The sequence below is a fragment of the Lichenostomus cassidix genome, chromosome 20, assembly GCF_008360975.1.
Source record: "Lichenostomus cassidix isolate B80296 chromosome 20, HeHo_3.0, whole genome shotgun sequence".
NCBI lineage: Eukaryota > Metazoa > Chordata > Aves > Passeriformes > Meliphagidae > Lichenostomus > Lichenostomus cassidix.
The window spans coordinates 397,296-419,042 of NC_139500.1; the positions used below are offsets into that span (position 1 = coordinate 397,296).

General features: G+C 40.8%; 1 protein-coding gene across 2 annotated transcripts; it reads left to right on the forward strand.

Moving 5' to 3' along the window:
• Positions 1-368: 368 nt before the first annotated feature.
• Positions 369-21,167, forward strand: CSE1L (chromosome segregation 1 like). 2 transcript variants are annotated; one of them, XM_085079635.1, is made up of 26 exons: positions 392-491; positions 2,722-2,817; positions 3,355-3,497; positions 4,380-4,481; positions 4,553-4,633; positions 4,883-5,028; positions 5,327-5,417; positions 5,680-5,787; positions 6,664-6,756; positions 7,909-8,076; positions 8,171-8,300; positions 8,976-9,041; positions 10,588-10,790; positions 11,818-11,902; positions 12,676-12,737; positions 13,482-13,618; positions 13,781-13,884; positions 14,518-14,615; positions 15,555-15,705; positions 16,197-16,405; positions 16,918-17,015; positions 17,223-17,308; positions 18,362-18,443; positions 18,874-19,020; positions 19,868-20,099; positions 20,640-21,167. In XM_085079635.1, exons 2-26 carry the CDS (start codon positions 2,733-2,735, stop codon positions 20,727-20,729), a joined length of 2,997 nt encoding a protein of 998 aa, XP_084935761.1. In that variant the 5' UTR covers positions 392-491; positions 2,722-2,732; the 3' UTR covers positions 20,730-21,167. The 2 variants fall into 2 exon arrangements, with proteins under 2 accessions (XP_084935760.1, XP_084935761.1); XM_085079634.1 differs by lacking the exon at positions 4,553-4,633 and having other exon boundaries at positions 369-491.
• Positions 21,168-21,747: the final 580 nt, after the last annotated feature.

A 21,747-nucleotide genomic window follows, 5' to 3' on the forward strand; every position in this document is an offset into this window, starting at 1 on the left:
TCTTTGCTCAGGTACTTCCTCACTCGCCACAGAGGCTTCGGGCGTCTCTGCAGGGTCGGGGGGTTCTGGTTTAGACCCCCCGCAAGTTTCCCGTTCCGCCGCGGAGCCGAGCCCGTTCCCGTGGCAATGCAGGAGCTCCCGCGCTCCGGCTGAGCGCTGCCGCCGCCCGGCCCGCCGCCGCCGCCCGGCCCGCCGCCGCCGCCCGGCCCGCCGCCGCCGCCCGTTCCGGGGCGGGGCGAGGCGAGGTCGCCGCGGGGCCCTGTGGGAAGCACCCGGCCATTGGTCGCCGCCCAGAGAGCGCGGCTCGGATTGGTTGCCGCCGGCGCGCCCAGGGCTGGCGCGGCCGCTGATTGGCCGGGTGGCAGCGCGATGCCACCGCCCCGCGCGATGCGGTCACGGAGCCGCCGCCGCGCCCTCGCCCGGCGGTTTGAATGTGAAGCGCAGCCGGAGCGCTCGGAGCCGCAGCCGCCGCCGCCGGGAGGAGCCGCCGGGTAAGGCCGGGACGCGCTGCCCCGCACGGCGATGGGGCCAGGGAGGCCTCGTGCACCGGCCGCCCCGCGGCCGCCCCCGGCGCCCCCGCCAACTCGGCGCCGCGCTCGGCGTTGGGCCCGCGGCGCGGCCACAGGCGCAGCGCAGCATGCTGGGCCCTTCCGCCCGCCTCTCGCGGCTCACGATTGGTCCGAGGCCGCTGGGCCTGCGCAGCCCGCGCCCCTCATTGGTTGTGGCTGCTGCCAGTCTGGGCTGTCGCGGGGCGGGGGGGGAGCGAGTTACTCTGGGGGTCCTGGGGCCACTCGGGATCTCGCCCGGCGCTGCCCCTGCCGCCCCCTCACGGCCCGGCCCGGCCCGGGCCCGGGGTCTTTGTGCAGGGGCCGCCGCACGGGGTAGCACGAATGGGGCAGGCAGGGTCCGGCGCCGGGACGGACGGAGCAGCCCTGACCCTTCCGCGGGTGCACGGCCTGGCGGGGCCGGTCGAGCCGCGGGAGCGCGGGAAGGCGCGCGGCCGGTCCCCGCTGGAGAGTCGCGGGCCTCTCCGGCACGGCCTTGCCCTGCGGGTCGCGGGAAGGGCGGGAGCGGGTGGGAGTGCGGGGCTGGTCCCGCTGCCGCCGCCCCTGGCGCTGCTGTTGCGGCCCTGCGCTTCGGGGAAGCGGGAAGTGCCCGTCGGGATCCTCAGAGCTGTGTCAGGATGGGCTTTCCCGTCAGATCTGGGCCCTGAACATTCTTCGGCACCTGGGAGAGGTGTTCGGTCAGTGCTGGGTGAGGGGGTGGAGCTGCGTGAAGCTCTTCCCTGTCCGAACCCCAGGGGCACGGCCGCGTTCTGCGTGGGTTTGGGTTTGTTCTCCCTAAGTGGTCTGCATTAATTTGGCTGAAGTAGGTGATATATTAAGCGCGTTTTATGGGTTTTCCGAGGCCTTTTCTGCAGGCACACGTTACAACACAACACAAAGCATCATATCACTTCAGCTAAAGTACCACCAATGTTATTTGTACTGGAAAACAAATATGAAGAGTTAGAGGAAGAGAAGGAAATATGCATACGTAGGTAACAGGTCAAAATATGTTGGTGGATGTGAATTGGTGAACAAGACTGTGAACAAGTAAACCCCAAAAGCAAAGGGAAACATGAGAGGCAGGACTCTTCAGGTAGATTTTTACTTCTTGCAAAATATGTTAGGATCTGAATTGCTTATTAACATTCATTAATTCAAGAGGATACTGCAGGTGTCTTTTTAAATTATGTAGATACCATAGCTGACACAAAAATTGTGTCATTAAAGCTCACTGCCTTTGCAAGCGTGCTTGAATAAAACTGTTTATTGCACTGATGATCAGCATAAAACAACTCCAGTGTGTGGCAGGTAAATTTCAGTCAGTCTTACTAAATAGAAACTCCAGAGAAAAAAATGGAAATTTTTGCTTCTGCATAATATCTGTAGGGAGGGAATTGTGCTTCTGGTGGTAGGAAGGACGGGCATTAGTGATGGTGATGTCCAGAGGAACATCTCCATTAAAGCACATTTTATTGTCGTAGTGTTGCTGTAATTTTAATTATTCCAATGCAAGCTGTGAAGTAAATATATAACTGTGGTACAGGTAAGAATGTGTGTGGGAGGATTACTAGAGAGGAGCAATATGGACTTATTGCACAGAGTTATTCTGTAATAAATATTGCATTTAAATTAGCTCCCACCCTAGTTTGAACTAATTTTACAGGGAGGACAAACTGTCTGGCTTTGCACAGTCTTTCATCTCTTTTTTAAAAAAGTATTTTCTTTTGAGATTTTATAAGGAGTATTTGATTTTTTAAAAAAGCCTTGACTCTTCAACACACTTTGAATTCTTTTATTTACAATTATGTAGGGCATGACTGTTCAGCTTTTTCAATCAGGAGCAATTTCTGGGGCTGACAGCAGTCCTCAAAAGCAGAACCAAATTCCAGTTGTCCTGAATGGGCAAGAGATCACCTTTTGTCTGTACCTGGTTCATGTTTGCTGGACGTGTGAGCCTTTTGTGGAGTTTTAGGTCCATAAACCAGACAGCAGCAGTTACCTGTAGCTTGAGAAGTGGAATGTGTCCTGTACCTGCTGCACCCTGCTTGGGACTGTGCTTGTGAGGTATTGTTGAAAAGAGCTGATATTGCTTCTGTGGGATCTGGTTTAGATGTGTAGCTTTAGGATAGATTTTCTGATCTCTGGTTGTAACAAAACTACTTGTGGGTTTTAGGTTCTGCCAAAATGGAGCTCAGTGATGCCAATTTACAAACTTTAACGGAGTATCTAAAGAAAACACTAGATCCAGATCCTGCGATAAGACGTCCTGGTAAGTGATTCTCATGAGTGAGAACAAAAAAGTTCTGTTTCTTTTTGGCTCTTCTGTCTCTGTGTAGCAAACTTCAATGGATATTTATGCAATAACCTCTTTGCAGGAGTTCTGAGTATCCTTTTAAAATGAAACCCAAAAAAAACCAATGAAGGATGGATAGAAATATAAATAATTTTAACTGCTTTTTGTGATTTTATTTTTCTGTATTGGCTTTTTTTTTGCACTGTTGTTATTTTAAACAGTGCAGCTGTTCACCACAAGCCAGGATTTATTTCTCTCAGGTTATGGCTTTTCCAAGGCTGAGGAGGCAGTATTTCCCCATCCTGCTGGGGATCTGAGAGCTGTTGTTGACAGCAGGAGTGTTGAAGAGCTCAGGAGCAAAGAAGCTGTGATACCTTTTGTGAGACTTGTTCCTGTGAAGCTCTGGAGAAGTGTTTATGTGTTGGGTATCTTAAACAGGCACTTGAGAAATTTTATGATTCCCTTTAGAGAAAGGAGTTCAGCTTTTGCTAACCCTAGTATATTTTCTTACAGCGGAAAAATTCCTTGAATCTGTGGAAGGAAGCCAAAACTATCCATTGTTACTCTTAACGCTGCTGGAGAAATCACAGGAAAATGTCATAAAAGTTTGCGCATCTGTGACATTCAAGAATTATATTAAAAGGAACTGGAGAATTGTAGGTATCCTAGTGAGCAATTGTGCTAAGACTTAATCATCCTTTTAAGATACAATAAGGTATTGTGCAGTAACCCTGAGGAATGTGTGTGTCTGTACTCTGGGGAATGCAGTCGATCATTTGGAGAACAAACTCAAGTTGTAACTTACTGATGAGGGACTAAAACCTGGGTCATTGGAGCCCATTCTACTGAAAACTACTAGAGCTGGGTGATAAAATGATGAACAAATAATCTTCTCTAACATTATATACATATTTTGCAGAAGTACAATATTTAAAGCTCACGCAACTAATATTATTTAAACTGGAATGATTATGCATATACCCAAAGATGGCCCATTGGGCCTGTATTTGTGGTCATGGTGTTAGAAACATCTCTATCCAGCCCTGTAGTTCAAGGTGATGGTACCATTCATCAGCAAGTGTTGCTGGGGCACAGAATTGCCTGGGTCAGTTTATTTTGGTGCTCCTGCCAGTTTTACACTTGGAAGTGTTTGTAGTGATCAAATACAATTACACTGTCGTTTAATCCCATCTTACTGGAGTGGTGGAAGAGGAGAATTGGCTAAATGTGGGCATTTTCTTGCCATGTGCACCCACCCTTGCTGCTGCACAGTTGCTGACCTGTAAACTCCTTCTCTGGGGAAGGAGAAAAAAACTACTTCAAAGTTTTACAGAAAGACATTATTTCTTTCAGCTTTTGTCAGATACTGCTGTTCCAGGTTCATTGAAGGCAGTGTCTCTAACAGGTCTGCTTCTTAGGTTCTTCAGCAATGTAATAATTACATAAATCAGTATAAGCGGTTGGTTTCTGAAAAGCTGATAATCTCTCATTGCCTAGAGAGTACTGATATGCTCATAATGTAATTATTTTCATTTTAGGTTGAGGATGAACCAAACAAAATATGTGAATCAGACAGAATAGCCATTAAAGCCAACATAGTGCCCTTGATGCTTAGCAGCCCAGAACAAATTCAAAAGCAGGTAATACGTCATTCCGAGTTGTATCCATGAAACTTTGGGAATATTCTAAGCTGGGTTATTTCTTATTCTAGGGGCTGTGGTTATTGGCAGAGCTCAGTTTTCTTACCAGTGAGCTCATCCTGATCCAAATAACTTCAAGGATGATGTTACAGGTTATTCTACCCACTTTGACATTTTTATAAGATAATTACTGTATAATCTTACAGCTAAGTTCTAGTATTAGGCAAACAGCAATTCTGGAAAGTGAGACTGTGTGTACACATTGAACTTAGGGTGAGACTTTTGTATATGTGTGAAAAGTAGTAGATATTTAACCCAGTGATTTTTGAATCTGACAAGAATAACCAGCATTTTCTTGGATGTTTGCAGCATCTGGCATGACAATTCCGTTTCCTTTGCAGTTAAGTGATGCCATCAGCATTATTGGGCGGGAAGACTTCCCTCAGAAGTGGCCAGACTTGCTGACAGAAATGGTGAATCGCTTTCAGAGCGGAGACTTCCACGTCATCAATGGGGTTCTTCGCACTGCTCACTCTTTATTTAAAAGGTACTGGAAATAAGGGAGTTGGTGTATGGATTGTAAAATTTCTGTTCAACTGGCACGTTTTACTGTTAGACTTAATTTTGGAGATTTACAAAGTCTATAGTTGTGACTTCTGCATATGCCTTTAAGTAGTTATCGAATAGTACACCTTTCATGGTTTTGAACTATGTTGTTTAGTTCTTGTATACTTGACAGTATTTGTTTCAAGGTTCAGCAAACCCCAAAATTCTATGTGAGTTAATTTGGTAATAAATGTGAAGACTGGATTCTGTTTCTCATGTGTTTCTCTCTTACTTGTCAGGTACCGCCATGAATTTAAGTCAAATGAATTATGGACAGAGATCAAACTTGTTCTTGATGCCTTTGCTTTACCCTTGACAAATCTCTTTAAGGTATTTCTTGTTAAGTCATTTGTAAAACAAGTTTAATGTTCTGAATTGTTTGTTGTGGATGCCTGTAAAATTAAAACTCAAGAATTGTTTTTTGAAATTGTTAAAGGCATTCAAATTCAAGTAATGAAGTGAGATGTAACAAGATCGATAAGAGGATGAAAAATAACTATCTTTTCTGGCTTAAAAAAACCATTGCATGACACTTTTCAGTATTTTTTGTTGGTGTGGGTTTTTTACTTGACAATATTGCATCTTTTTCTAGGCAACTATTGAACTTTGCAGCACACATGCAAATGATGCCAGTGCCCTGAAGGTTCTCTTTTCTTCTCTCATTCTCATTGCAAAGCTGTTCTACAGTTTAAATTTTCAGGTGAGTCTTCCTGTTCTGGGGTAGTTTCTCTTTGTTCTGACAAAGCTGTTACTGTAGAATTCATTTGAGGCAGCCTTTAAGGCTTTGCTTTATAAAGGCAAAAAGAAAAATCAATAGTGCATCTGCTGGAATAAAAGCACAGTAAGGGTGGATTATTTAAGACACTAGCTTGGCCCTATGTAAACACAAGTTCAAGAGAGTCTGAGCTGATGTTGCTTCAAGGAAGTGTTGTCTGGGGCCTCTGAGTAGAAGCTGGGAAAAGCAAGAGTCCAATGCCTGAGTTTCTGTTCACTGTCCCCCTTTATAAATTACTGTACTGACAGGAACTGGGTCATGTAGGTGAAAGTCCATTACATGTAGCTCTGTAGAACAGTAGGAGCAAATAATTCTGGGAGCAGCATGGGTTGTCTGGGTTTGGAATCAGATCTACATTTTTGATGTTAATAAGTGTGCTATAAGGAAAATGGTGAAAAGCTTCTTTGCTGAGGTGACATCTATTTAGTGTCTCAACATGAACATAAGTCTGTGAAATGTGATTGTGCCTGGATTCCTTGGGTTGGTCTTCAATAGGGGGCAAAAGAACAAGCTGGAGTTAAAAGAGATGTGTGCTCTCTTGTTCTGAGAGTAAGAGGTGATAACGCTCGTTCATTATAAAAATGTGAGCTGTTTAGGGTCAAAGCAACTAGTTTATTTTGCTCTGCCAGGACAGTTTTTGTCTGGGAGAAGGAAGGGGCAGTGTTTCAATTTGAAGATTGTTTTCCACAGGTTACTGTCCCTCAGTAGATTATAAGGTGAATGCACTACTTCCAGTGTAGGTATGTTATCTAAGCAGTGGAATCAGAAGTAATAATGTAGATTTATACTTTTCCTTCACAGGATCTTCCTGAGTTTTTTGAAGATAACATGGAAACATGGATGACAAATTTTCATAGCCTTTTAACTTTAGATAATAAACTCCTGCAGACTGATGTAAGTACTGCATAAACCTCCTGGTTTGCATCTGTAGGGGAGAGGGTGGACTGACAACTTAGGTCTAACTCTGAACAATGCAGTGGGTTTTTTGTAGAATGACTCTAAGAAAATGGAGTTTAATAGAAGTTGCTCTGCTGTCTAAAGAATTTGAGGTTCAGTTCTTAAAAGTTGTATGACAGTTACAGGTATACCCAACTGCACAGAAATCAAATACTCATCACTGAGTTAATCCTTTCAAGAACAGCTGCTGAAGTAACCCTGACCATTAGCATCACAGGGCTCAGAGTTTCTGTACCTTTCAGTTGGTTCATGCACTGTGTTCTAGGAAACAGGGTATCTTAATGAACTCGAAACAGTTGAACATAGAGGACAAGACATCTCTAAGTACTTCAGCATTTGCTGTCTTTGTCTATTTGAAGAATCAGTATTTTCACTGGTGAAAGCTGATACCAGATCAGCAAAGCTCCAATTATTTTTGTGCAGGCCTTCTGCATTTTAAATGCTGGTATCTTCCAGATACAGCACAATAGTTTGCCACTTGATGGAGCCAAAACAACTCCTTATATATATCAACTTCTTCCCAACACGTATGGAGGCATATTAAGTCTATCTTGTGCTCTGGTTACCCTGCTGCTAAAAGAAGCTTTGCTGCTCTTTTGTCTTGTGTCTGTGGGCTTCTCCCAGCACAAGCACTCGTGCAGCTGATTTGGGATGGGCAGTAAAGCTGAAAGGTGGGGGTGGAGGGTGGAGGGGCAGACAGAACTGGGGTGGTGTTTGGTTTAGTTGTTTTTTTTTTTAACTCCAGCTCAATTTCCCAGTTCACACTGGGGTTCTATAAGCATCTATGCTGATCTGGGGAAGTGGGGGGAAGTACTACAACTACTCAAATTTAAAGAATCATGGTAATAGTGGCTTCTAAGCATATTTTTTCAATGCCTTTGAAATACAGGTATGATTTCTAACTTGAAGAGCAGTTTGAGTACAGATCAGCACAATACAGTAGTTCTAGGGATGAGAGGGATTTCTTTGACTTGTTTAGAACATGGTAAAATGGTGATGTAAATATTTTACTTAAATACGTTGATACTTTTAATGTTTAAGTAGTGTTGAAGTTTGGATGTTTAAGTTCTTAGTTTTGTTTTATGTGAGGATGAAGAGGAAGCTGGATTGCTGGAGCTCTTGAAATCACAGATTTGTGATAATGCTGCTTTATATGCTCAAAAGTATGATGAAGAATTCCAGCCTTACCTGCCACGTTTTGTAACAGCAATCTGGAATCTGTTAGTCACGACAGGCCAGGAAGTGAAGTATGACTTGGTGAGTTGAAATAATCTGATTTTGTCAAGTTTAATAATAAATTATAAATTGATCAGTCATGCTAAAGCTTTGTGTTCTGTTTGTGGTGCTGTAGCTGGTCAGCAACGCAATCCAGTTTCTGGCCTCAGTTTGCGAGAGACCTCATTACAAGCATCTGTTTGAAGATCAGAATACATTGACAAGCATCTGTGAAAAAGTTATTGTTCCCAATATGGAATTTAGAGGTAACTTTTTGAAACTTAAGTTTTCAAAAACACAACAAAAATCTAACTAATTATAATGACATGTTGCTTTGCAGGCCTAAGAATTGAGGATTCCCTCTTGTATACCTTAGTGCTAGATTCAAACCCAAGTTTCTGCAGCAGATTACTGTCCTGTGGGCTTTGTAGAATTGTATGAATATACATAATTTTTCATGTTGAAATCCCAGTGAAGGAAGTCTAGGTCATGTGCCATCAATAAATTTCCACACTTAAAATGAGTATCTGAAAAATTCAAGGAGCCTAAATAGGCAGGAATGTCAAATTATAATGTTTAGTTCTCCAAGTTTTGATGGGCTCATATTGACCCTCATATTTAAAATGCAGTGAAAATATACTGCAGTGGTAAGTAGCGCCTCTCTCTTAAGTCTATGACTCTGAAAGCCTCTTCAAATATACCTGGTGTTGAATATGTGTTAGAGGTTTTTCTTTGAATCAGTACGTCAGCCCATGGGTATGAAAGACTAAATTGTGGGACAGAAGCTAAACAGACTACTCTGGCTGGATATTTCTGATTAATTTCTATTAATGTGGTAGAAAAGTCCTTGGAAAAAAATAGCAATTTGATAATGATACAACCTCTTACCATAAAAACCAGAGACCTCAGTACTTAAACTATTTTTTCTTTTATATTTTCAGCGGCTGATGAAGAAGCATTTGAAGATAATTCTGAAGAATATATAAGAAGGGATTTGGAAGGATCTGGTAATCCATAGATTTATACTAAGAATACTTGGTCTTTAAATATAGCTCTAAAGAGCTGAAGCAATTTACTTAACCTTTTATAACTTCATTTTGAAATTGAGAATGTTTCCACTCACCACCCCCAGCTGGATTCTATCCAGTCTAAGCTCAAATTTACTGTCACGATATGCTTGTCACAGTGTCTTTCTGTTTTGAACAATATTTTTATAGGGCTTTTTCCTTAATTGGATTGATATGTCTTCTGCACTGCCCACATTCTCATTTCAGCAAATGCGGCTTGTAAGTCAATGTTGAGTAGTAGCCAGTTGTGTATTTATTTCCTATGTGTGGAGTTTTAAATAACAGGGAGAGACTCTCATGTTTAAACTGAAATTTTGCCTGCAGTTGCATACAAACTGTGCTCAGGCTGGCTGGACAGCAGCCAGCCTTGGACATGGCATGTGTTCAAAGCAGTGACTGCCCTGGGACACGGCTGTGCTGGCCCAGCTGCCTGGAGTGCTGAGGGAGGCTGTGCTCTGCAGCCAGGCCAGAGCCCAAGTGAGCCAAACCTAGGTCTCCCTGACAGTTCTGGGCCACCAACAGTTCACTCACTGACACTTCTGAAGTAATGACATTTCATAATAGATTTAAGAAATTACTGTATGCTTGCAGTGGAGGACAAAATTGGGGGAGAATTTTTTAACCTTTTTTCAAGAAAACATTTTATCATTGTTTCCCAGGATTGGCTACATTTTAGGTATTTGTGAAGTTCTTTACAAAAATGTTCCATCAGGTGTGTGGTGGGCCAGCAGCTGGGTTGTGCTCCACCCTGCTGCAGTTGGATGGGGGAGAGAGTGGGAGGGGTAAAAGTGAGAAGACTCATGGATAAAGGCAGTTTAAGTGAAAGAAAGAGTAAAGGAAGAGGAATTGACACACCACTGCCCACAAGCAGACTTTTGCCCAGTCTGAGCAATGGCTACCTCCCCCCAAACCCTTTCCCCACAGTTTTTATTGCTGAGCTTGTCATATGGTATGGAATATCGCTTTGGTCAGTTTGGATCAGCTACCCAGCTTGTGTCCCCTCCCAGCTCTCTGCCTGCCCCAAACTACTTGCTGGAAAGGCAAAGCAGGAGGAAGAGGAAGCCCTGATGCTGACAGTGCACTTCAGCAGCAGCCAGACACTGGGTGTTAGCAGCAGCTTTAGTCACTGGTACAAAACACAGCACCATATGGGCCGCTAGGGAGAAAATGAACTCCCTCCCAGAGAGACCCAGTACACTTGGGTGCATAATGTCAAGCCAGTGCCAGCCCCCCTGCATGTCTGCTGCCACTGGTCAGGGGTAGGTGTCCCTTCTTGTTGGTGTACAAGTAGTTCTGTTGTGACAGTAAATAAAAGGCTTGCATGTGTTCTTACACATCAGTGTGCAGGATTGCAATAATTAACATGGACTGTGGCTGTAACTTGAGAGGCTGTAACTTGTGTCTGTTACTGTGTTGATTATTATGTTTACTAATATGAAAAGCTGTGTGCTTTCTCATATCCAAAGAGTCTTTGGTTCTCATGCAGATATTGACACCAGGCGCAGAGCAGCTTGTGATCTAGTCAGAGGCTTGTGCAAATTTTTTGAAGGACCTGTGACAGGGATTTTTTCTGGATACGTTAATTCAATGCTGCAAGAATATGCAAAGAATCCATCTGTTAACTGGAAGCACAAAGATGCAGCTATTTACCTTGTAACGTCTTTGGCATCCAAAGCTCAAACACAGAAGGTACTTCTACTTTCTATTCATTGTAATCTGTCTGCATTCAGATATTACAGTGTAGGTTAGGCCTGTGATTCATTTTAAGCTGCTTCAGAATGGGAGTAACTGTGTGCAGTAGTTCATGTTCATGAGATTAAAAGCTGTCCTTTATAGAATCCTATATCACAGTTGGTGGTATTTGGCCTTCAGGTAGATGGGGCACAGTGTGACCACGTGGCAGGCCTGACTGGCATGTGGGATCCCGCTGGACAAAGAAACAAAACTGGTTTGGGTCTGGAACCTCTGAGCTCTAAGTGATCCTGAGGCAGTCTGGAAGCCATGGAAGGCAAATAGAGCTGTACCGAAGATGATGAGATGTGTTAAGCAGACTGAAAGGAATTTAAACAACTCTTGGAGTTCTTGTCATCATATTTCCCAATGTTTCCTGCTACTTGAATATTTGGTTTCTAAATGACATGTGAATGCTAATGATCACTGGAAATAGACCTCATTATTTGTTGGGGAGAAAGCAACTAATAGGCTGGAGACTCTGAAAAACCACAGCTGGGCTAACCTGTATTTGGAAGCAGGAGCATAGTATCCAGTGTCCTATGGGACAAGTTTAGATATACTACTAGATATTTTAAATGTTATTACAGTTCCAATCTCAGTGTCTTTACAAGACAGATTTGAGGCAAACATAGTAAAACATGTAGAGCATTTTATGCAATTTTGCTGATGGTTCTCAGTCTTTTCCTGAAGCCAGGTGTATACTGCTGCCCAGCAGTTGTTCTTAATAGTGATGTCTAATGGAAACCAGTCTGCTAGCAGTTGGGAAACTGCAAAGTGTGCATCTTTTTCTGTGCTATTTAATGGCAAATATGGACTAACTCAGAATAATTCATTGAAAAATCTCCATCTAAAACCCTTGGTTTAAAAAGAGGTTGCGTTTTTTGTAAGAGAAAACTAAGTAGTCATTATTTAAAATGAGTAAGAAAGCTAGCAGTTTATATGTCAGCATATAGAAATAAGAGTTACTTTTTGCTTCTTCCAGCATGGAATAACACAGGCCAATGAACTCGTTAATCTGACAGAATTCTTTGTGAATCATATTCAACCTGATTTAAAGTCTGCTACTGGTAAGTTAATGTTAATTTTGATGTGGTATTTTTGTGATTTATCATAACCTTGACAATGACCATTGTTTCTGAAGTCTCAAGCACTCCTTTATCAGCCTAATCTCTGTTAACAGGGGCTGTTAACACCTGGCACAGAGTAGGCACAGAGTAATTAATTTTTGTTTGGCCTGCAGTGAAGGAGCTATTACAGAAAGGTGAATTGCCACCTTACCATCTTCTGTCTGCAAGATCAGGGCATGTATGCACATGGTTGCTATCAGCTACATGCTTAAACTTGTTGAATCAAAGTAATTTGTTTTTTGTATTTGAGACCTTGTGGTAAACTTCTATGCTCTGCAGAGCCCTGAGAAGGGAAAATACAGAGGCCAGGTTGTGATCTGTATCAGCCCCTATTGATGAGGGTGTGGATGTCTAGATTTAGCCACAATATTTATTTTATACTTCAACAGTTACCTTACTATATTTGAAGCATAGTGGGCTGTCTCAAAATGAGTAATTGGAGGCTGTTAAAGTTGAAGGCATAAGATGAAATTTCTTCTGAGCCGGACTGTACTCTTAATGGTACTGGGGTGTGATTTGTACCTAAAACTGATATTCTAACAGTGCCCATACAGAAGTGCAGGAACTAAGAAATGTAGGAAAACATTCTGTATTATTTTTTTTGGGAGAAAATTATTACTTAGTGCCAAGTGTCACCTGTATATATAGTACATGTTCAGTAATCACATTTGTATGAGAAGTATCAACAAAGTTTGCATATTTTTCTATTTCAGTGAATGAATTTCCTGTGCTAAAAGCAGATGGTATCAAATATATCATGATTTTTAGAAACCAAGTAAGTTTTTCTTTTACTCTTATGGTAGAAACATACTGTAGTTTGTTACTTTATACTTGCCAAGCCTAATTTATCGCACTTGGCCATATGTTAACTCAGCAGGTGTTTGATAGTCATATATAGCACTTCATGCTGAATTTTTAGTTTAGAAAGTAAATTATAGTGTTATAAATATCCAATTAACATGTAGTCTATATGCTGTCCATATGCTGTGGGAACACTGAATATCTTAGCTGCTTAATTTTGTGACACACTCAGACTTTTTCAAGTCAGTGTGAGTCTAAATATGCTTGATTGCTCGTATTATTGCATTAGTTGTTACAGAGTACAGCAGTTTTGTCCTTTACCATTTGTGAGATGAGGTAAGAAAATATGTTGAATATTATTTCTAAATTTTAGATTACTTTTATTCATTTCTTACGAAATATCCATGATTTTGGGCTTTTAAACCTTGATATTTTTAACTACCTATAAAGACAAAGCAAAATGGAAAGGGAAATATACATTAGGATTATCTGCACTTACTGCTAATCAAATGTGCCATTGGTGTTCAGGGGAGCTATATGAGCGATGACAGAAATAGGTACCTCCTGGATGTGAAGGTGTGATGTAGCAACAGGAGGATCCTTCCAAGATTTCTCCCTCTGCCAAGCTCTGCATGTTGCTGATGACCCCAGCTGTGCTCTAATGTTGAACCTTCTGTATTTTTTAACATACATATGATTTGTTGCTATATTTTTGTAGGTACCAAAAGAACAACTGCTGGTGTCTATTCCTCTCTTAATCAATCATCTCCAAGCAGAAAGTATTGTGGTCCACACCTACGCAGCCCATGCTCTTGAAAGACTGTTTACCATGAGAGGGACAAATAATGCTACCCTGTAAGTTTTCGAGCAGAAGTAAATTCATTGCTACATAGGTTTTGTGTATTAAGGATGAGAAATACCTGTAGGGGATCCTTCATGTCATATATTATGGTATTGTATAAGGCTTGAAGTTTGTGACTCTCTTCCATCATTAAAGAGCTGTGTTTCACTTAACAGCATTACCGCTGCAGAAATGGCACCGTTTGTAGAAGTGCTGTTAACAAACCTTTTCAAAGCTCTGACGCTTCCTGGCTCATCTGAAAATGAATACATTATGAAAGGTAAATGCCTAATGAGTTCTGCAATATAAGAATAACTTGGTTGACTTGAGGTAAAGGCTTAAAGTTGCAGGCTCCTGAGATTTTTATTTGCAAAACCTGTTTTATGCAAATGTGCTGAAGAGGTCCACACAGCCTTCAGTTACTCACCAGGCTGTATCATGTCATCTTTGACTAAACTTACGGTACCAAAGAGAAACACTAAACATAATGGTACTGTGGGAAATTATTTCTCAAATTGTAGCCTTTGTAGTGAGGACAGCCATCTGGACAGTGTCAGGGCAAGATCTGAGCAATCTCTGGTCATGGCGAGGAGATCTGGTCATGGCTAGTGAGAGGATAGATTTCATCATGACTAAGGGGATGCTGAGATCTGAGACTTGTCCAGGACAAGTGGTGGTCTTTGTAGAAGTTATTTAATCTACTGTGTTCCATCTATAGAATGGGAATAATCAGGCTTTGTTTTGCCCTTTGTCATGATTGTAGACTGAATGTTCTTGCAGCAGGTGCTCTTTCTTACTGTACCTAATTCCTTGGGATCCTATTTTAACAGTAAAAGGTAAAGGATTTAGGCATATGATGGGTGGCAGAAGTGTATTTTGTTTTCGGAAGATAATATTTTCCATTTATTTGCAGCCATCATGAGGAGTTTTTCTCTGCTACAGGAATCCATAATTCCATACATCCCTTCTGTCATCACGCAGCTTACACAGAAACTGCTGGCTGTCAGTAAGGTAAAGAAACAGTGCAAAAGGGTCACCTTTTACCTTTCAGAGCAGTCTTGCTGAGGATTTATGTATACTTGTTGGTGGTGTTCTGTTAGAATACTGTAAATAGTTCAATATTTTCTGACTCAACTAAGTTGAGGCAGCATTCCAGTGAGGTACTGCCTTCCTTTTAGGACACATTTTCAGATCATTCTCCCTGCTCTCATCTGAAATTTAGAAGCAGCATATTAACTCTTTCTGTAATGCTAGTTTATTGTAGTCTAAATGTTTGCTTATGCAGAGGCCACCAATAAAATAATCTGGTTTTATCACAACTTCTGTATTCTTTGCCCATGAAACTTCTGAAGCTAATAATAAATACTGGCATTTAAATGTGGGATTGAATTAAATAAATTGCCCTTCTACCGTTACCTGGTAAATAAATTACTAAAATAAATATTTTCGGTGGGTAAAATTCTCATTAGTTTTTTGTTTAGACTGGCCAAATTCTTAACCATTGACATTAGGGAATGCCTTAGATTACCTTCATCAACTGTCCAAAAAGCTACTTCTCTGTACAGTTTAAACTCAGCTGTAGCATATAAGAAGTGTTCAGTAGAGAATTGATTGGACACTTAGAGGATTGAAAATTAATCTTTTCCCAGTTTTTGTTCTGTGATATTTTAGCTGTTTGCTAGTTTATATAGAGCTTCTGAAAAACACTTGTAGTCATAGAAATAGTTTCCAAAAAAACCCTCTCCTTTATGCCTGGGAGGTCTTTATGTTTGCTTTTATTTATTAAATTAATTTCATAAGCATATTAATGAATAATTTACAACTATCCTTAGTAAATTAGTTACAAATATGCTACCTTAGTCTTCAGTTGAAATTAAAAAAATTATTCGGGAACATAAGTGACTTGTCTGCAAATTTGGGTTGATTTATCTGTTTATAACTTGTTTTTAGAATCCCAGCAAGCCTCACTTTAACCATTACATGTTTGAGTCAATCTGCTTGTCGATAAGGATAACATGCAAGGCAAACCCAGAGGCAGTGGGGAGCTTTGAGGAGGCTTTGTTCCTGGTGTTCACAGAGATCCTGCAGAATGATGTGCAAGGTAATGACAGTCAGTCAGTGCCTGTGCTCTCTCCACTGGGGTTGGCTTGCTAGCATTTACAGCAGTTTTTTTCGTAGCACAGGAAATTCAAGGGGAGAAATAGCATTTTCACAGTCCAAAAGTGTCTAGATTGCTCCATAGGGTATGACAACAGAATTCACTTATTTTTAAATTGCATTTTAAAAATATCTAGCAATCACTACTCCAAAGCCTCTTCTTATTATTCTTAATTCTATTGCCTTGTTTCTAGTAGTTTGTTTTCCATATTCTGAAACATTAAGGGGTAGGGGAAATAGAAAGTGTATATATGCAATGCTTGTTAATTTTTGGAATAATGACATTTGGGAAGATACGTATCTTCAAAGTTTTATTTATTGAAATCTTTGTGTTAATATCGTAAAATTGTGGGTTCAATCCATAGATTTGTGTTTTCTGGGAACTGACAGTGACCGTGTTTTCTGACTTTGTAAACATCATCATTTCTTTTCCAGAGTTCATTCCATATGTGTTTCAAGTGATGTCCCTACTTCTAGAAATGCATAAAAATGAAATCCCATCATCCTATATGGCGTTGTTTCCTCATCTACTACAGCCAGTGCTCTGGGAAAGGACAGGAAACATTCCCCCTCTGGTCCGACTGCTGCAGGCTTACTTGGAGCGGGGTGCCACTACCATCGCCAGTGCTGCTGCTGACAAAATCGTGAGTTGCTGGGCTGAGTCGCAGTGTTTGCCTTGATTTGGTGATTTCAGGTTACCAATTATGAGGAACTTCAGCAAAGAGTTGGATTTGTGCAGAATTTGGTGCTTACATAGACAGACAAACTAATACTCTGAATGTAGATTTTTGGGTACTTTTCAATTATGTGGATAAGATGAATCCTGGGCTATTATGCTTTTGTCAACTGAGATGAAAAAATACTGCTCTTAGTTCTTGCAAGCAGATAAGTTTCCACAATTTTCTAGTCTTGTTCGCCTCATGTTAAACATGTGGATAACGAGAACTTCCAGGTTCTGTTCAGAAGAGTCTTGGGAAGAGTAAGTGAAAAGAAACCAAAATGTGTCTTCCTTGACCTTAACTGCAAAAATGGAATCCTGGCTTAGGTTTATGAAGGCTTTTGCCTTGGTGTATGTCGTAGATGATAATGGCCAATTTTCTGGTAGGTCACATATGAAGGACTGTTGTCTAGGCTTTTATATTTGCTTTTCTTGCAGCCTGGATTGTTAGGTGTGTTCCAGAAGTTGATTGCCTCTAAAGCTAATGATCATCAAGGGTTTTATCTTCTAAACAGTATCATCGAGCATATGCCTCCGTGAGTATGAACTGAAATTTCATTTAAAGCTAAGTTCTGTAGACTTTAATTATGAAGTGAATAAACATACCAAATGGTAAATTTTACCATCTGAAGACATCACATTTTTCAGTCAAATAGATTTGAATGATTCCATACATGTTTTCTGTGAAGTGGCATCCGTAAAATCCTAGTGTGAATTGAATAACTATTCTTTTAAATTTCCAGTGAATCAGTTGACCAGTACAGGAAACAGATCTTCATTCTGCTATTCCAAAGACTTCAAAATTCCAAAACAACAAAATTTATCAAAAGTAAGTTCCTTGCTGTGTGAAAACTCTGGTGACAGCAGCAGTTCAGAACAAGTATCTTGGCGCACCTCATGGATACACGGATGGAGGGATAGTGGTGACTCCAGGGACTTGCTCCAAATTACTTGTCATCAAAAGGGGTATATGGGGCAGTCACCATAGCAGGTGACACTTACTTCATGAAATTTGAGGGAATGGAATTAAAATAATGGACAAGAGTTGTGTATTTCGCTTCCTTTTGTAGTGTGTGTGATGTCATTATCTGAAAATGTCTCCATTTACTCTCCAACCAATAGCAGCAAACTTTCCCTCTTACGCAGCACAGCAATACTGACTACAGTTCCTGTAGCTGCCTGTAGTTGTGTGTTAGTACTGTGAAATACTACTGTGATTTTTTAGTCATTTTTGCCTTAGTACAACTAAATTGATTGACAAGGTTTTATATTAAACTGGCAAAGCTGTGACAGATTATTGAAACACAGATTCTGGTTATTCCTGCTGTCAGAAGAAGATTCTCGAACTGATTAAATTATTTTAATGATACTATCAGTATATACAAGTTATGCAGTGTCTGTTACTTAAAATCTGGTTAATGTCACCTGATAGAAACAAGAACAATAGAGCTGCTTATAATGGTCTTCCACAAACAAAGTTGAAGTGGTGCTTTTAACACACTGCACCTGTGCAGAGGGGCTTACAGCTTACCTCATAGTCTGCATTGCATGAAGTTTTCTGCTAAAAGTATTAAAGAATTCTTTTGGGTCTTGATCTGAAAAATTTTGCAAATGGCTTTTCTATTGCTTTTTTATAAATGCTATAAGGGCAAAAAGGAATGATTCTTGTACCACCTTGATTTTGTGTTGCAGTATGAGAAAAGATCAGTTTTTAGGCAAATTTCAAGGCAGTAAGTTTATGTACTTCACTTTAACTGAGTATGTATAAAGACTGCCATTTCTATCCCCTTGAAAAACTTGCTTGAATGTATTTTGCTGCTAATTCTAAAGCTATTTTTTTGTTTTCACGTTGAGGTGTACTTTGACTTTTTTCTTGTTACAGGTTTCCTCGTCTTCATTAACTTGTACTGTGTAAGATATGGGGCATTAGCTCTGCAAGAAATATTTGACAGCATACAGCCAAAGTTAGTATGTTTTGTTTGTTTGGGTTATCTTTAATACTGCTGTGTAATTTTTATCTTTTGAAGTAGGAAGGAGTTGTCTCTTTAGTTAAACTGTCAAACTACTTTTATCACTAATTTGACTGGTCAATGTTCTCCTAATGTGGTTCATTTATTTGTCTAGCAGGTCTTCTTTTTTTGAATTTCTGGCCACAGTTCCTCACTGACAGTTCAAATTAGTAATCCAAACAGATCATAAAAAGGAAAGATTGATGCCTTTAGTCATTATCCTTTGTGGAAATTTTGTTGCAGCAAATGTCTGCTGCATGAGGGCAGCATCTTAACAAATTATGTGGTTGTCTGTATTTCCTAGTGATTCATATTGTTTCTCGTTTTCTTTTGTCACCATAAGGCTGATAAGGCTTTCTAATACTTTTTCTCTCAATGTCACAAGGATGTTTGGAATGGTGTTGGAGAAAATTATAATTCCTGAAATCCAGAAAGTGTCTGGACAAGTTGAAAAGAAAATCTGTGCTGTTGGCATAACAAAAATATTAACAGAATGTCCTCCCATGATGGACACTGAGTACACCAAGCTGTGGTAGGTACCATGCTTCTTCAGGTTTTGCTAGTAAGGCTGAGTTTTTGAAAATGTGAGCTCTCACCAAAATAGATCCTTGAAATAAACTCCATTGTGATCTCTTCAGGTCCACTGTTGCCATGAGGCTGTTTTAGGCCTTTCATGCTGCTTCCTTTTCACAACAAATGAAAATGTATTTTCAAAGCAGATGAAAGAACTTGTTTGAGATGTTTTTGATGGAGGTAGCACGGATTTGGCTAGCTGGGATTGCATTTAGGGAAATACACTACTTTCCTACAGCTTGTCTTCTTTCTGGAAAGTTAGGCCCAGTTTTGACTTATAACTGTTCTAGTCAGAACACCTGAGCATATTCATAACCTGACAAAGAAACTGTAATATCTTCACTTGGGAGTGGAATTTTGGGGAAAGCTACCTGGGAAGTTTGATTTTAACCCAGTCCAGCAGTCTAGGATGCCAGGTAGTCAGAATTTGATGACAATAACTGGATCCCGGACTAGATCCCTGAACTAGATTTTTTTTTTTCAATGTACTTAGAGAAGAATTGTGATCCGGAAAAGAATTGCTATTCTTAGGTATGTGTCATGACAACTTGGCCTGATAAAAAATAAATTCTTTGCTCATGCTGTTAATATGAGTACCCACATTATGACTGTAAAATACACAGACCAACAGTGTACAGTTCTTCTGGTCCAGCTTACCATGGGCATTTACCATTTCAGTAGCTAAACAAGTACCTGCAAAGGCTAAATTATAAAGGGTTCCAAATAATTTCAGCATCTTTGTAAAATACACCCTGTCCTAATATATTTTAAGCACTCCAATTCTGCCCTGCCCTCTTTACTCCCAGGATTCCTTTGCTGCAGGCCCTCATTGGCCTTTTTGAGTTGCCTGAGGATGACACAATCCCTGATGAAGAACACTTCATTGACATAGAAGATACTCCAGGCTATCAGACTGCATTCTCTCAACTAGCCTTTGCTGGGAAAAAAGAACATGATCCTGTAGGTCAAATGGTCAACAATCCTAGAATCCATCTGGCACAGTCTCTCCACAAACTGTCTACAGCATGCCCAGGCAGGGTAGGTGACTTGTGCACTTACATGCTGCATTCTCAGGGAAGAAATGCCTTTGTGAGAATGGGTCTCTTTGCTAATGTTTGATAATCAGCAAAATGAAGTAGGTCATAACTAGAATGCAGGATCTTGCTGTGTTTTATTCTTTATTGGAACATAGCTTTTTGTAAGGTTTTTCCTTAGGAGCCTTAGAAAGGCCTTATTTTCACAGCACTTAATTTTGCTTAAATATGCCATTTTAAAAAAGAATATTTACCCGCTTGATGGTCTATAACTAATATTTGTCTTGAGTTTGATTAATTGCATGTACTCAGGGAATTCAGGCAGCTCATATAAAATTAGACAAGCTGAGTATACAGTTAACTCTTTTAGCCCATAGCATCTTTGTTTTGTCCAAGATTTTGGTAAGTAAAGATTGCCTCAGAGCTACTTTCCCCATGGATAACTGGTGTTCAGTGTCTGACTTTGTGCCATTTCTGGTTTCTGGAGACAGCAGTGGACTAATGTATCACTCACTGACACCTGTGCTCCATCCTGTGCTTTCAGGTTCTGTCCATGCTGAGCACCAGCCTGAATGCAGAAGCATTGCAGTATCTCCAAGGATACCTCCAAGCTGCAAGTGTGAGTCTGCTTTGAGCTGCAGATACTCCACAAGCAAGATCAAAAGCTGGTTTGTTATGCAGAAGGTTGACACTGACTTTTTTATAGCAGAGCTCAGACAAAATGAAAACTGCTTGAAATTGTGTTGAAGATTCCATCTTGAAAAAGAGAAGTGTGGCTTTAAGCATAAAACTGAAGATTTTGATGGTTTGTGTACTCATAGATAAAGGTGGCTAACTTCCATTCCCAGTTTAATTTCAAAGGGAATAGTCATAGCGGTTTGTTATGGGATTTATTTGAAATCTGCATCTGCAGTGTTTGGATAATATTTGGAAATGTGTGGAGAGCACTGGCTGTAGAAACTCACTTCAGTCACTAAAATTCCTTTTCATTTTAATGTTGTCCTTTGTATTTCTTTTGTCTTTCCTTAAACTTTATCTAAATTGTGAATAAATAAGAAGTACTTGTTTAAAATACCTGTCACTGTGCAATTACTGTTTTTGAAGAGTGTAGCTGTTTTAAAAAAAAGATGTTTTACACCTGGGATAGAATATGAAATAGTGAGATTGTGAGTACTTTTCTTTAAGGAATAGCTTAAGTACATTGTAGGATCATAAAGAGCAGATCTAAAACTTCGGGAAAAGACCAGAGTTATTGTCACTCTTGATACTCACCAACAGCCACATCCCTTCTGGAACAGGTCGTATTAGTACCATGCACTGAGGGCAGTGGAGCTGGGGTCATTCAAAACATGTGGGACAAAGGGACGCTCGAAGCTGTACTCTGCAACTTTGCCTTTTTCTTTGGATAATGGGGAGAACAGTTCCAGAGAACTTGCAGACTTTTCCTTGTCACACTCAAGGAACCAAACTGAACTTGGCACTGGTGGCAACATGCCAGGAATGTGATGTGCTCCTTTGGGTGTCCTTGAGCTGCTGCCCGTGCTGTGTGTGCTGGGAGGGGACTCTGCGGCCCCCAGCGGCATTCCGGGGCTCACCTTACATCATCTCATCTGTGCATTTGAAATTATGAGGTTGCTGAGATTCGTAAGGGA